The sequence below is a fragment of the Dendrobium catenatum genome, unplaced genomic scaffold (genome assembly GCF_001605985.2).
Source record: "Dendrobium catenatum unplaced genomic scaffold, ASM160598v2 fragScaff_scaffold_133, whole genome shotgun sequence".
NCBI classification, from domain to species: domain Eukaryota; kingdom Viridiplantae; phylum Streptophyta; class Magnoliopsida; order Asparagales; family Orchidaceae; genus Dendrobium; species Dendrobium catenatum.
In genome coordinates, this window is record NW_021318595.1 from 3625279 (window position 1) to 3642244 (window position 16966).

Here is a 16966-nt window from a genome sequence, read left to right on the forward strand (position 1 = left end):
TATTATGATTCGTGTTGCTACTACAGGACATTAAACCGTAGATGAGTAGATTGAGAGTCTTCGAAAAACTTTGCTCGGCACTGATTCACTGGTTTGAAAGAGCACCTTCAAAATAGAAGCATCTTGATATATTAGATATTTATGTATTTTTTGGTAGGTCTGAGAGGGTATTTTGATATCTATTTATTGAGTCGCAGGGGGATTGAAAATGTGATGGTGTAACTTGAGTGTACAGATCGACAGGCACAACTACAGCGTGAGGAGAACAGGGATGTATGATCGGGGTTTTCGAAACTAGGAGACATAAATTTCTCACCATTGGATTGATGGTATATTTCCAGTTCGACGTCGACGCGCACGATAATGTTGTAGTTTTGGGGACAACCATGGTTCGCTACGGGATGATCAGGTCACGTTATACTGGCTCGGCAGAGCATTGGAATGACCGCTGGAAGGCAAGGTGAGATATAACAATTTCCCTTTGGACGTCAACTATTCGAACGTACACTTTGATCATACGCACGCTTACGGGCATGAATTTACCACCATGGTCGTCCCGGCACAGTATGGACTGGTGTTCTACTCATATTATTATTTACCCTTAGTTGTTACCTATGTTGTAATTACAATTTCACACGGATGCACGTTTCGTCAGCCCTTGTGAAATCTTGTGGGTAAACATGTTGTGGTTCTACAAAGGAATTGTGCCCTCTCATCTATCTCGTTGCCTTGGCTCACAGTAATGTTGCAGATGCCGGGTGGCATGGGGCGGTCGCAACCGATGTCTCAGCTTTGCTGATGTAAAGCGATTCAGCTTAGTTGAACTGTTCGTCTTTGTTACTAGGTAGATCTGTCGATGCTACATTTTGTTGATTTTCGTAAGTCGGGGTCATAGTGCACTAACGGATCGCCTGCCTTATATCGTATGGAGCTTGCACTTTCCATATTCTTCATAATAATGGTAGTCTCTTGATCTTTTCAGTACATTCACACAACTTGCATGAGTAGGTAGGTAAGATGATATTTACTTTACATATATAAATTTAACTTCAGGATACTGCATTAACTGAAGTCTTTTACCATCTACCCACTCAAACTGAAGTGTCATATTCTGTCACCACACACACACGACCAGTTTCCAATGTGTCCCTGGTAAGATGTCCGTCATGCAATAGCGTATCTCTTGTACACTGTTATTATTGTGATATAGGGGTCCCCTTTTCAACATTTATCGGCAGGATTCACTTATAATAATATTTTTCGCCATTATCATTTGTGGATAGAAGTGTCGACCACTGGTATTCTCTTACTTATCAATGACTTTATAATAGTAGCTTTACTTTGGTTGTTACTTCTCTCATCTAGCAACAATAATTATAGGTGCCTACTTGGCATATATCCTAGCAGGTGTACTGATGTCATCCATAAATATACTTCCACGATACACTTAAGTATATATCAGTTCACTATGAAGTATATTATGTCTGCAATTATTGGTCGAGTACTTCCACCATAGTCTTGTGAGCTGGTTCACACTGATCAACCCCAAAAATTTGTCACAGCGACCAAAACATGAATCATTCGACTTAGGATACAGTGACAACACTCATTAAAAAGACACTTGCTGTACCAAGTTCGTCGCTGATTATTGTATAATTCATAGGATGAATGTTGCTCACACCCATCAACGGGTATATATATTACTCTTCGCTCTTAAACTTTTTGCTTTGCATTGTTGGGTCATCTCAAATGTATAGCAGATTGCTATAAGCTCTTTCACCCAACTGGTCATTATATCGGAAACACAACAAGTATTACATATTGTTTAGCTAACATCGACACGATTGAGTGGATATGTTCGTTCATAACCTCTTGTAGGCGGTAGAAGCATCGTTTCTACTGGGAAATGATGACCCCTCTGTGTGAGAAATTGTGGACTGTAATGAGATAAACTCATCTTCGAGCACCTTACCAATGCTGCAATCATGCTTCTTTGTAGATTGGTTTCAAGCCAAAGCAATTTTTGGCAATGAAATCTCCTGTAAATGTGCAATTAGCATTTTCAACATTGATTCTTTTTTATCTAGGCATGAGTTCGCTCGCAATAATGTCATAGCGAACACATTATTGGGATTTGTGCATACACCAGAAGGATACCTACTCGAGTACGTAATTCATATCATCAATGAATGTGAAAATAGAGAGCTCTTCTGTTATAAAAACTTAAATTTTGAGATACAATGATTTTTCGTGTCGGATCTTTCTGACTATAATAATACAGAGTGTTCTGAGCTAGAAACGCTTTCACATATGAAACTTGTAAACAATATGTACCTCAGTAAGAGGTGTAATTTTTAGATTATCACATTCTATGGCATTTTGATTGTTGTTGGATTCAAGGTTCTCTGTTGGCACATAGTTATCGCAATTTTTGAGTTTCTTTCCGTCAAATTCATAACTTTAATGCGGCAAGTTTAAATTTTCAAGTCATGTAGAGCTTCATATGCACATTCAGTTCAAGTATGTCCATGCTATCTAATAGATTGCAGGTTTATGTTGTAGTTCATTTGCAAGTTCTAAGTGTGAGCTTCTTTTGTTCAAGTGTCTGTCTCATGTTATCCTATTTGCAGTTCGTCCGATGCTCAAATGAGGTCCTTGTTCATGTTCGAATGAGGTCGCAAGTTCATATTCATTTAGAACTGAATTAATTGGTTTCAAGTTCATTTAGATCAATATTGCAATATCGCATATTCCCACAAAGTCCCATGTTTTCTCTCAAGATCAAAGCGTATTAACAGAGGTCCAGAGTCACCATAGAATGCGAGAAGCTTTGCAGATGGAGAGACTGGTGGAGTGATGAAGAAGTCTGTATGTTGTACTAGTTACTGGATTGTTATAGGGGCTTAATTCTGTACTCATTCGAGGTGCAATGTCAGTAGTCCAAAAGTGTTATTGCAAATACTATTACGGCGCAGAATTTCGGGCAGCCTTCCGGCGTCTGCCCCGTTTTAGGGGTGGAAAATCGTACGGAAAATCTGGGCCCTTTTCCCACCACTGCTAAGAAAGCGTGCATGGGTAAAACTGCCTACTCTATCGAGGACAACCTCAAGTGCCAGGGGGTTAATAAATTTTTCGATGCCCGACCACTCTACGCATGTTCGCTGCCACAAGCATGCATCCACATCCAGTATCGTTTTTTTGTTTGTTAGATAACAGTTATTTTTTTATTTTTTGAAAATATTTTGTAAGCAAGGCAGTTATTTCCCCGCAAGCGGGTACTTACGGGTATCCCCGCTTCGTCGCGCGCATCGCACCGGGATCCCTTCCCACCACGCTAAGAAAAGCGTGCATAGGCGGGGTTTCCAAGGCGATACGAACTTCGAAGAAGGAATTTGGGTGATTACCAGCTTCGTCGCAAGCGTCGGGACGCACTCCCTCCCACCACGCTAAGAAAAGCATGCATAGGTGGTTGTTTTGTCTCGACGAATGCGTTGAAACGGGTTCTCGGAGTTTTAAGGTTTAGAAGTTATACCTGCGCGGGGTCGACGATGTTGGAGGGCACGAAACCATTTTTTTATAATAAATTATAATTAATGATAATTAATTATAGTTTAAAAATAATTAATTATAATTACAATCATTAATCATATTTAATTATAACTAATAATAATTAATTTAAATTAAAATAATTAGTTATAATTAATTTTAATTAATTATAGTTAATCATTAATGATAATAATTAACTATAACCATAATAAAAATTAATTATAGTTTATTTTAATTAAAAGCAATCATTATTATAGTAATTAAATATAATGAAAATATTTAATTATAATTAATTTAAATTAAATATAATTAATTAATTAAGTATAATTAAAAAAAACTAAAATTGATTTTTTTTAAAGGCATGATCCAAATAGGATTTAGACAGGATTTAAGCCAAATTTATGCAAAATTTGGCCAAATCCCATTAAATCTCCCTCTGTTAATTAAACCTTCTATCTCCCTCTTTGATTTACGGGCTCCAGCCGAAGAAGCGCGTGGGAGGGACAAAGTTACCTTCACACCTAGCGAGCTCTCGTGCTACTTCCGCTCAAAATGCCGTTACTACGGATTCGAACAGGAAGGAACGTCGCTGGAGGGAGGCGGTGTAGTTTAGGGCTTCTTCGGCTTCGTATGGGTCGGCCGACTTAGATGGGGAGTTCGCCCTACAGAGAGCAGAAAGATCGGGAGGCGGCTTGTGGAGATCGGGCAAGGTAAGGGTTCCCTCTCTCTCTCTCTCTCTCTCTCTCTCTCGGCTTGTAGTCGGCACAGGCAGAGGGGCTCGCGACTCTGAGGAGGTCAGAAAAGGGAAGAGGTTTGCGAGTGGGAGGAAATGAGGGTTGTGGAAGAGAGGTATCGGGAGAGCTGCGGGAGAAAATGAGCGAGCCACCTGAATGCTTCATTTGAGTCGGTATTTAACGACGTGCAAGGGCGCTCAATTGAGGCAAGCCGCAGGAATCTTGCGAGGAGACGCGAACGGTGCCGACTGAATAGTGTTTTCAGCGGGTTTTGAGTCGGATTTTCAGGATTTCAGCCGGGATTTGAGTAGGATTTCTGGATTCAGGTATCTATTGATTTGATTTTTTTTTTCTGAATATGTTATTGAGGTCAACATCATAATGTTTTATCACATCAATACTATAACATGTACTTGATATTTATAATAGAAAACTATAATATTTATTTTGATAATATTATTCTTATTAGTGAGGCTATTCTATTTCTTTATTATTATTTTTTATTGTTCTTTTCTTTTGCATATATATATATATATATATATATATATAAGAACACTTTATCAATATATTTTTTAAATCCAATACCATTACAATTCTAGCTTTCTACTAGATTTAGCTCAGCTTGTTGTATTTAACGACATGCTTCTTAGTTTGTGTTTTTAGTAGAACTATTATTCATTCATAGATTTTTTGGAATAGAAGTTGAGAATTTTCATGCTTTATGTTCGGTGTTATGCATCTTACTTGCGCATCTGATCTGTACAATTATGTTTTCTAGGTTGCAACCTATAAGGGAGACAAGAGAGAAGCAGATACAGCTATGGAAGGAATTGATACTCGAATATTGTAGAAGTCAGAAAATATTCATAGTTGGATTGGATGAAGAATTCTCCCTCTTCTCTAATCAGTCTATTGAAAGTAAGTTTGGCCTCTTGAATAAAATAGTTATTCTTCTTAATTTTTATATGGTTTCTTAGTTGTAATTCATTGTTGGAGTGAAGTAAAGAGAAGATAAATATTTTCTACCTTCTTAAACTGATTTTACTTAATCCATAAGCATTCCATGAATTATACATTTTTTGAATGCTTAGGAGTGGCCGGCCACTGTTTGGATGGTTTTACAGTTGTTCAAACTATTCTTATGTTATGGATACCACTTTCATTTACATTAAACCATTAAGAAAAATGAACAACTTCATTGTAATAGTTTTTTTACTATGAAGTCATACAGACGATCCAAAATTTTGTTATCAAATTATGCGGTTATTGTGAATGACATATTCCTTTGTTGGATCTAGTTTTTTTTTATGGGTGACACTTGAATTTACTACTGGCAGGTGAGTTCTGAGGGTTATGATCTGAGAACTTTTGTGAGAATAGATAGAAAGGGGGAAACTCTATGGAAAAGATCTATTAGCTCAATTGTCTGTAGAGAATGTCAAAAAGATCCAAAATGTTCCTTTTTGTCATTTATTCATAGGGATCCAAGGGCTATAGAAAATGCTATATATATTAAATAATAATAATAATACAACAATTAATGACCCTTAGTATTGATTTTATTCTTCTTGCATAGCTACAATCTAAAATTCATTAGCTAAGATCTCATTTACACCGATGGGTTCAACCATGGAATAAAGATGATGTAATTTATCTCTTATTTAAGGCTATGTCTTGTTTTTAACTCCTGCTGAAGGATCTCTTATAATCAGGTTTCCATGGTGACTAGATGCATACTTTCAATCTCTTGGTGATGAACTTGGTAATGATTGTTTCATCGTTATTTGGTTTGTCTTCTAGGTTTAAATTTTTTATACTAAGTATAAGATCTTCCTTTTCTACGTCTTTGGGAAGAACAACACTATCATATTCATGAGTTGACTCTTCTACTATCATATCAAATGTCACATGTGTTGGCTCTTCAACCACAAGTATTCTCTTATTAAATATTCTGTAAGTTCTCTAACAAAGGTATACCTAGAATTATCGCCTCATCATATTTTGCATCAAACTTTTTCATACTTATTTTTATATTAATTAACATAAAATCCTTACACCTAAAAATATATTAATGTGTTAGGTTAGGTGTTCTACCTTAAAATAGCTCAGAAGGGCTCTTATTCAGCTTAGGTCTTATATGTACACAAAAGGTTCAGAGATGTTTGGTCATGAGCTCAATATCTTCATCAATAGCTCCATTCGAATCATTCTTGTTAGTAACGTTTGCTTTTACTGCTATTATTTTCTTCTTTTGCTTACCTGCATCTGTCTGCCTATAGCTAACTTTTTGCTTATTTGCTATTAAATAGCCAATCAAATAATCAATAGAATAAGAAGATAAAATTTGTAAATCATAAATAGCCATCACCTTGGTATCTTAATATTCAAGCAAAAAATTTAAAATTTTATTTAATTTTTTAGCATTAGAAAACTCTCTTTCTAATGTGTATGGGGAAGTAATAGTTTTTGTAAAGGGAGCATAGATATCATAAATATTTTCATTTGATTGCTCATGAAATAATACATATTCTTATAAAAGAATATTCATACTAGATTATTTTGCTTCATTTTCCCCCTCATATATAATGTACAGTCTATTAGACATTTCCTTATCCATTGTGTTGGTCGAGACATGCATGTAATATTTCAATTTAAGTGCAAAAAAAGTGGTTTAAGCATTTTAAATTCAGTTGTGCGGTCTGCCTTTCATCAAAAGTCCATTAATTGAATGAAATTTCAACTGTTTTCCCATTTTCAGCTATATGTGGCAGTGAATTTTTTAATTGTATTGGGTGCCATGTCTTATAGTTAATCAATCATATGAAATTTGACATGTGAACTTTCCAAATGTCAAAAGGCATGCTATCAAAAAGTGGTAGTCCGGTTAGTGAGTATCTTTCCAAAGTATTTCTATTTTTTTATTGTGTCATTTTTGGATCCTTGGTGTGATTAAACCTATCTAATCATGTGACCCGCTCTAATATCAATTGTAGTGTTTGCCACTTCCAAGTAGAGGTTAAATTATTATTATTTTTTTAAATTAGATTAAATTTACAGAAACTTAAACATTCTAATATATTTTTTTTGTAAAATAAAAATTTAAGTAAAATATCACCGTTTTTATTTCTACTAAATCAAATGTTTTCTCAAGGATATGCTTTTAAATGTCAATTAATTTTTTTTTCTACCAGGAAATATGAATTTTCTTCTGGTTGATAAGACTATAGAGAAAGTTGAAAGTAAACTTGAATTATGAAGGTCAACATTAGAGACTAAAGGTTTTCACTTGAGTAGATCTGAAACGAAATATATGGAGTGTAATTTTGGTAGTAATAGACCTAGTGAGGGGATTGTGACTTTGGGCGATCAAGTCATTAGTAAGAGTACACGTTTTAGATATCTTATATCTATTGTTCAGAGCGATGGTGAAATATATGGGGATATTTTCAGCAGAATTCAAGTTGGATGGTTGAAATGGAGGAATGCATCGGGCTTGTTGTGTGATAGAAAAGTACCCCTCAAACTTAAGGAAAAATTATATAAGATGATAGTGAGGCCTGTAATGCTTTATGGTGCTGAATGTTGGCCATTAAAAGAGAAGCATAATATTAAGTTAAGTGGTAGAGATGAGGATGCTCAGGTGGATGAGTGGTTTTACCCTTTGAGATAGGATACGAAATGAGCATATACGTGAAAAGGTTGGAGTAGCTCCAGTAGAAGATAAGATTAGAGAGAGTCGGCTTAGATGGTTTGGTCACATAAAACGGCGACCTTTCAATGACCCGGTTAGGAGAGTAGAGAGGTATTAGATTTGACTTATGTTAAGACCTAAAAAGACTTGGTTAGAAAATATTAGGAATGACCTTTCTTTATTAGATTTAAACTAGAATTTGACATTTAATAGGATACAATGGAGAAAAAGGATTCATGTAGCCGACCCCACGTAGTGGGATAAAGGCTTAGTGTTATTGTTGTTGTTGTAGTATTAGGAAATATGAATTAAGCTATATCAAATTATATTTAACTTTTAAGGATTCACAATTTCTCAAAACTTTCTCATAATGATCATCATAGTAAACAAAATCTTCACAAATCAAAGTAGTTGTGCAATAAGAACTAGTATGCAAAAAGGAAAATATAAGGGGAAAAAAGAGAATAATGCAACCCAATTTATAGTGGTTTGGCCTACTAGTTTATATCCACTGTCCAAGTTCTCTACTTTTTTGTGAGAGAAATGCAAAATGCATTAAAATAAGGAAAGAAAAAATTCTAGATACAAACTACTGAAGTAAAACCAACCTATCACATTCCTCCTTCAACAAAGAAACAAATGGAGGAGGAAGGCTGATGTAGGCAAGGAATGGATCAAAACAAGTTGAGTTGAAAATTTTGTAAGTTATACTTGAATCAGCTCATTAATGAGCCTCTTCTTATGTTTCAAGCTCATAAATGCTTTCCTCTACTAGATTTCAGCTCATTAATGTCTAGTAGAGAGCCTTTTTATGTTAAACCCGCAAAAATGATGTTTTAGAGCTCGCACGCTTTTCAAAGCGCCGCGATGAGTTTTAAGTGAAAAATTCAAGTTTGTCGGATTTCGATGGAAATAATTTTGAAAAATTCTACGCAAAATTCTAAGAATTTTGATATAAAACTTGTATTTGATTTTGCTTAATTTAGGAATTAAAATTCATCGAAGTCTCATAATTCCAATAATACCCCTAATGTTTATTCAAGCATGGGTTATTTAAGTGAGGGCAAAATTGACATTATGGAAATCCCTTTCTCTTAAGGGGACCCGGTCCCCATTTCTTTTCTTCCGCTCGAACTCACGAAAAGGAGAAGGTGGACGGGTAGGCGGATGGGAGAGGAGAACGGGTGGCTCCGGCGGCGGATTCCGGCAGCCAAACTTGGGGAAAATTGTAGGGAAGATTAAGAGAAGGCTAAGGTGAGTTTATGAACCATTTCCCATGTTTTTCCTTGGGGTTTTCTCAAGAAAAGATTTCTAGGGTTTGAGAAAACTTTGATTTTCTTTAAGAATTTTAATGGCGGATTGTTAGGGAATGATTAGAAGATATTTTTATATATAGAAATGTGATTTTCTTTGGAAGTTTTGAGTTGGAGAAATTTAGGGTTTTTCCATAAAATTAGACATTTTGAAACTACTTTTATAAAATTGATTCCTAAGGGTTCTATGATAGTTTCTAAGGGAAGAAATTGAGTTTTTCGTACAAAAAGTATTTTCCTATTTTTCTAATTATTTTTAATCCGAAAATATATTAATTTATTTATGAATTAAGTGTAAGGGAGAGTTTGGCATGTTTATGTGAGAGAATCATTGAAAATGTGTTTTCCAAATTTAGGGTTTTAAGATAATTTCAAAAATAATATTTATTTTAAATTTATAATGAGTGTAGGTAATGATGTTTGTGTTTCATTTAGGTGTTGAACACGTGGAAAGGAAGAGTTCGTAAGGATTTTTGGCGGAGCACGTTGTATTGAGGTAGGTAAATGTGGCACTTTTAAATTTAGAAGAAAATTTCAGTTCTTTCCACCATAACATGTTTTATATTGTTGTGAAGATTTTTAGCATTCTTCCAATCGTACTTCTTTTATATCTTATTATGCTCGTAATGTCATGCACATGTTTTCTATGGTTGCCTAATTATAAGAACTAATTATATGAACTAATTTGGTAATGGTTTAGAGACAATGTGTTATCTTACATTGCAAGTACACCTCTTATGTGATGATATATATATTGCACTTATTTCTTTCTAAAGTGATGAATAAAGAATGTACTTAGCTCTTTTTCTTTCCTAATGCTAACATGAAATCATGTAGCACATTAGGAGACAATTGATCATATGCATGAATAAGAATATTCCTATGAATAATTAAAGAACCAATGTATGTGCATGTTGAAGCGGAGGTATCTTTGGTAAAGGGATGCTCTTCTGAGCATTGGTAAAGGTGGTTCTTATGAACAAAATGGAAAAGGAATGGCCAAACAAATTGTACCTAATCATTACAAAAAATACATCCGAGACGGGTGATTACAAGATGCATATAAAACATCTTATGATTCATGAAATCAATTCATGTATTATGTAAAGTGATTGGTTGCAAGCGCAACTAAAGAAAGAGGCTTAATGGTTCACCTAGAGGCATGTTACTTAACTTTTATGATTTGTTTAATGTTCATACCCAAAGAATTGACATACATGTTATTCCTCTCACCTTATTCTCTAAATTTAATTGAAAAAGCATTTGCCTATTGAGTTATGACTCACCCATGTTGTGGAAAATTTTTAGGAGATTCTGCGAGTAAATAATGGCAGACAAACCACCGCGCACTTACGTCTTAGGGAGACGACGGGCGGCAGATTCTTTTGAGTTTTGTTATTTTGATGATAGAAAGTTGTATGTGTAGATTTTTTTTTGTGAGAGTTAGATTTGTTTGGATCCCTTTTATTGGAAGAACTCTCTATGTACATATTTCTTTTGAAAGATGAATGAAAAGTAAAAATTTTAATTGGATTTACTTTAGTGGCTCTTTCATTTTATAGTTGAAAATGCTTGATTTTTATTAGATCTTTTGATGATATGCTATGAAGGTTTATTTTCATCATGTCCGACCTCTGTTCCCGCCTCGCACTTGCGAGCTAACCGGGCCGAGTCGTGACAAGAGTGGTATCAGAGCAAAGTATTTGAGAATATTGATTTCATGAAAGAGCCAATAAAATGATCCTGTATGTTAGAGTAGGTATAAGATGCATGTGCTATATATTGCTTAGATTGCTTTGTTGCATTGTGTCTCAGGACTGAGGAACCTGAACCTGATGCCACTGATGGCAATACTGGAGAGGTCAGGAGGGAATTGCCAGCAGTAGTGGAGCCTCAGGGCAGTATCATTAATGCTAGTTTGGATTCTTTCACCCAAATGATGGCGGCTATGACACAGATGATAAAGAGTACTCAGACTCAAGCTGGAGGCAGTGGAAGCACTGTGATGGATAAGAATTTAAAGTTATTCCAAGGTATGAAGCCCCCATCATTCGTAGGAGGTGGACCTATAGAGGCGGAAGACTGGTTAATGAAGGTTGAGAAGATTTTGGAAGAAATGCTATGCCCTCAAGATAGAAGGGTTTCCTTAGCTGCTTATGCTTTCAATGGGGAAGCAGAAAGATGGTGGAGAAGTCAGCTAGAAGAAACTTTTGGTGGGAGACCTAACAGCCAAGTGATATGGGAGGAGTTTGTTAAGGTGTTTAGAGATTGGTATGTACCAATGACTGCTAGGAAATGCAAGATAAATTTATGAGATTGGTGCAAGGTGACAGAACCATTATGCAGTATGAGGCTGATTTCACCATGCTTTCTAGGTATACATGTCATCTAATTCCTAATGTAGAAGAGAAATGCCACCGCTTCCTTTGTGGCTTGAGGGATAGCATTAGACAACCATTGGTTCCTTTGGGTATTAAAGATTACTTTACTTTAGTTGAGAGAGCACGAAAGATTGAGCTGGATTTACAGAGTACTCAGAGGAGGAGAGATTTCCAGAAGAGGAAGAATGAAGATAGATCCAAATCTACCCAGTCTTTTCATTCTGGAAGGCCTAATTGGAAGAAGTTTAAATCCAACATTCAGAGAGTAGCACTTCTACAGCTGTATGCAATAAGTGTGGGAGAACTCATAAGGGAGAGTATCTTTCTGGCACTAATACATGCTACTGGTGTCATCAACCAGGGCATATGGCAAAGTCTTGTCCTCTCTTAGGACAAAAACCTACTATTGAGGCCAGAATAGGTAACACTCTTCCTCAAAGGACAACTGGCAGGCCAAGAACTGTAGAGTCTACTGGATCTACCCCATCACAAGGCCAAGCTTGTCCACCGGTTCAACCAAGAGTTTATGGATTGTCACAACAAGAGGCTAAGGATTCTCCTGATGTTATCACAGGTATGAACTTTATTTAATGTCAATGGATTTCTTTATAATGTATAAGTAAGATGAGCTTTATGTTATGTTACATGCATGATTATTAGGAACAATCTTTGTATGTAACAAGCCTGTTAAGCTGTTGTTTGATACGGGAGCATCACATTCTTTCATTTCGGAGGAGTTTTTTAAGTCTGATGGTTTGCTTTCCTCAAGTATGCTCAAGCCTTTATTAGTTTTGATGCCCAATGGGAGTCAGTTGAAAACCAACAAAAGGTGTCATGTAGAGTTGGCTATTGGTGATAGAATCTTGGGAGCAGATCTTATGTTATTGCCTTTAATGAAATTTGATATGATTCTAGGTATGGATTGGTTGTCTTGTCACTTTGTGACCATAGACTGTAATAAGAAAGAACTTAAATTTTGTATGTCAGGGGAGAGAATTTAAATTCATAGGGGAAAAAGGCATAACTTCTATGATAATCTCTTTCTTGGTGGCATATAAATTGTTGAGGAAGGGTCACGAAGGCTTTCTAGCTTATGTTAAGGAGGAGAAGAAAGAAGAGAGGAGATTAGAGGATATACCTGTCGTGCAAGAGTATTCAGAAGTGTTTGCAGATGATTTACCTGGCTTGCCTCCAAGCAAGGAGATTGATTTTACTATTGAGCTGGTTAGTGGAGCAGATCCTCTTGCCAAAGCCCCTTATCGGATGACGATAAAAGAGCTGAAGGAACTGAAAGATCAATTGGAAGAGTTGCTTAATAAAGGATTCATCAGGCCTAGCACTTCTCCTTGGGAGGCTCCTGTGCTTTTTGTGAAGAAGAAGGATGGAAGTTTAAGGCTTTGCATAGACTACAGAGAATTGAACAAGCTGGCCATAAAGAATAAATACCCTCTTCCGAGAATTGATGATTTGTTTGATCAGTTGAAAGGGGCCTCTGTGTTTTCCAAGATAGACTTGAGATCAAGATACTATCAGCTTAAAGATTAGAGAAGAGGACATAACAAAGACAGCGTTTAACACTAGATATGGGCATTATGAATTTGTGGTGATGCCATTTGGACTTACAAATGCCCCTACAGTGTTTATGGACCTCATGAACAGAATCTTCAATCCATTTATGGATCTATTCGTGATAGTGTTCATCGATGATATATTGGTGCATTCCCCAAATGAAGAGATTCATGCAAATCACTTGAGGATGATGTTAAATGCATTGAAAGGAAATGAATTGTATGCTAAGTTCTCTAAATGTGAGTTTTGTTTGAAGAGTGAACTTTTTGGGACATGTGATAAGCAATGGAGAGATCTCTGTGGATCAGCACAAGGTATAAGCTATAGCAGATTGGCCACGACACATTACTGTGACGGAGATCAGGAGCTTTTTTGGTTTGGCTGGTTACTACAGAAGATTTGTTGAGGGGTTTTCTCGAATAGCTATGCCCTTATCTAGATTGACCCAAAAGGTAGTGAAGTTTGATTGGTCAGATCAATGTGAAGAGGCTTTTCAGAGACTGAAACAATGTTTGATGACTGCTCAAGTGCTTACTATTCTTTCAGGGATAGATGGATTTCAGCTTTATAGTGATGCCTCTCACAAAGGGTTGGGTTGTGTACTGATGCAGAATGGAAGGGTCATTGCCTATGCTTCTAGGCAACTGAAGAACCATGAAAGAAACTATCGAACCCATGATCTGGAGTTAGCTGCAGTGGTCTTTGCCCTAAAAATTTGGAGGCATTACTTGTATGGGGTGAAGTGCGAAGTTTTTACTGATCACAAAAGTTTGAAATATATCTTCACACAGAAAGAGTTGAATTTGAATCAGAGAAGATGGTTGGAGCTTATCAAGGACTATGATTTGGATATCCAATATCATCCAGGCAAAGCAAATGTAGTAGCAGATGCCTTGAGCAGGAAGACTTCCAGTAGTGCCAGTTGGATGATTACACAACAGCATGAGCTGATAAGAGATTTAGAGAAGCTAGAGATTTCAATAGTTCAGCCCAATGATGCAGAGTTTGTGGCTTTGAATCAGATGATCATTCAATCAAAATTGAAGAATAGGATAAGGGAAGCTTTGCCACAAGATGCAGAATTTGAGAAAGTCCTAAATATGGTGAAGGTAGGACACGTGGAGGAGTTTGAGTTTGATAAGGATGAGCTACTACGGTATAGAGGTAGAATTTGTATTCCTGATGTTGGAAGTTTGAGGAAAGACATTCTTCAAGAAGCTCACTATTCAAGTTACACCATTCACCTAGGTAGTAACAAGATGTACCAAGATTTGAAAGAATATTTTTGGTGGCCAGGGATGAAGAGAAGTGTAGCAGAAGTGGTGGCTAAGTGTACAGTTTGCCAGATGGTTAATGTAGAACATCAAAAGCCAGGAGGTTTATTGCAGCCTTTACTCATACCGGAATGGAAGTGGGAAGACATAGCCATGGACTTTGTAGTTGGATTACCCAGGTCCAGAAATGGTCATAATGCTATATGGGTGATAATTGATAGGTTGACCAAATCGGCACACTTTTTACCTATCAAGCAATCTGATGCTGTTGAGAAGTTGGCAAGTGTGTATGTTAATGAGCTTGTTAAACTTCACGGTGTACCAAGATTGATAGTATCAAATAGAGATGAGAGATTTACCTCTCGGTTGTGGAGGAAGGTTCAAGAGGTAATGGGCACTAGACTCACTTTCAGTACAGCCTCTCACCCTCAAACAAATGGTCAATCAGAGAGGACTATCCAGATCTTAGAGGATTTACTCAGATTATGTGTACTTGATTTTGGTGGCAAATGGGAGACACACATACCACTGATTGAATTTGCTTATAACAATAGTTTCCAATCAAGTATAGATATGACACCTTATGAAGCTTTGTATGGAAGAAAGTGTCGAACTCCTTTATGCTGGGCTGAGACAGGAGAAAGAAAGATCATTGGAGCTGACTTAGTAGACGATGCTACTGAAAAGATAAGACTGATCCGTGACAGATTGAAGACTGTGCAAAACAGACAGAAGAAATACTATGATGCCAAACATAGATCAATTGAGTTTGATGTTGGAGAGTTTGTATTCCTCAAAGTTAGTCCTATGAAGGGTGTTAAGAGATTTGGCAAAGTGCGAAAATTGAGATTATGGTATGTTGGCCCATTTGAAATATTAGAGAGAGTTAGAAGTGTGGTCTACAGATTGGTTTTGCCATCTCATATGAGTGGAGTACATAATGTATTTCACATCTATTCTTTGAGGAAATACATTGCAGATGAAGCTCAGAAGATCAGTATTGAATCAATAGATATCCAGCCAGATCTGACTTTTGTAGATGAGCCTGAGAAGATCATAGATTATGATGTTAAGCAGCTTCGAAGCAGAGAGATTCCTTATGTTAAGGTTCTTTGAAAGCATGGATCTGAGAGGGATGCTACATGGTAGAAGGAATCAGAGATGAGGGAAAGTTATCCACACCTATTTATTAAGGTATGATTCATTAATGCTTGTCTTAAATTTCGAGGATGAAATTTTTATAAGGGAGGGAGAATTGTAAAACCCGCAAAAATGCTGTTTTAGACCTTGCACGCTTTTCAAAGCGTCGCGATGAGTTTTACGTGAAAAATTCAAGTTTGTCGGATTTTGATGGAAATAATTTTGAAAAATTCTATGCAAAATTCTAAGAAATTTGATATATAAAACTTGTATTTGATTTTGCTTAATTTAGGAATTAAAATTCATCGAAGTCTCATAATTCCAATAATACCCCTAATGTTTATTCAAGCATGGGTTATTTAAGTGAGGGCAAAATTGACATTATGGAAATCCCTTTCTCTTAAGGGGACCCGGTCCCCATTTCTTTTCTTCCGCTCGAACTCACGAAAAGGAGAAGGTGGACGGGTAGGCGGATGGGAGAGGAGAACGGGTGGCTCCGGCGGCGGATTCCGGCGGCCAAACTTTGGAAAAATTGTAGGGAAGATTAAGAGAAGGCTAAGGTGAGTTTATGAACCATTTCCCATGTTTTTCTTAGGGTTTTCTCGAGAAAAGATTTCTAGGGTTTGAGAAAACTTTGATTTTCTTTAAGAATTTTAATGGGGGATTGTTAGGGAATTATTAGGAGATATTTTTATGTATAGAAATGTGATTTTCTTTGGAAGCTTTGAGTTGGAGAAATTTAGGGTTTTTCCATAAAATTAGAAATTTTGAAACTACTTTTATAAAATTGATTCCTAAGGGTTCTATGATAGTTTCTAAGGGAAGAAATTGAGTTTTTCTTACAAAATGTATTTTCCTATTTTTTAATTATTTTAAATCCGAAAATATATTAATTTATTTATGAATTAGGTGTTAGGGAGAGTTTGACATGTTTATGTGAGGGAATCATTGAAAATGTGTTTTCCAAATTTAGGGTTTTAAGGTAATTCCGAAAATAGTATTTATTTTAAATTTATAATGAGTGTAGGGAATGATGTGTGTGTTTCATTTAGGTGTTGAACACGTGAAAAGAAAGAGTTCGTAAGAATTTTTGGCGGAGCATGTTGTATTGAGGTGGGTAAATGTGGCACTTTTAAATTTAGAAGAAAATTTCAATTCTTTCCACCATAACTTGTTTTTTATTGTTGTTAATCGTATTTTTTTTATATCTTATTATGCTCGTAATGTCATGCACATGTTTTCTATGGTTGCTTAATTATATGAACTCATTTGCTAATGGTTTAGAGATAATGTGTTATCTTACATTGCAAGTACACCT

At 36.1% G+C, this 16966-nt stretch overlaps 1 protein-coding gene and 1 long non-coding RNA gene across 4 annotated transcripts in view; both read left to right on the forward strand.

Moving 5' to 3' along the window:
- Positions 1-16966, forward strand: part of LOC110096853 (vacuolar protein sorting-associated protein 25) — a 90088-nt gene that overhangs the window by 41042 nt on the left and 32080 nt on the right. For 2 of the 3 annotated variants that reach the window (XM_020822981.2, XM_020822980.2), the window contains one exon: positions 5059-5198. In XM_020822981.2, coding sequence (XP_020678640.1) covers positions 5059-5198 — 140 coding nt within the window. Of the gene's footprint in view, positions 1-4015; positions 4257-5058; positions 5199-16966 lie in introns of those variants that run through there. The other variant, XM_020822979.2, reaches the window with a different exon arrangement.
- LOC114580824 lies at positions 5218-16750 on the forward strand. Its single transcript, XR_003702412.1, has 3 exons — positions 5218-6492; positions 9720-9780; positions 16701-16750. It is a non-coding gene; the product is annotated as an uncharacterized LOC114580824 (long non-coding RNA).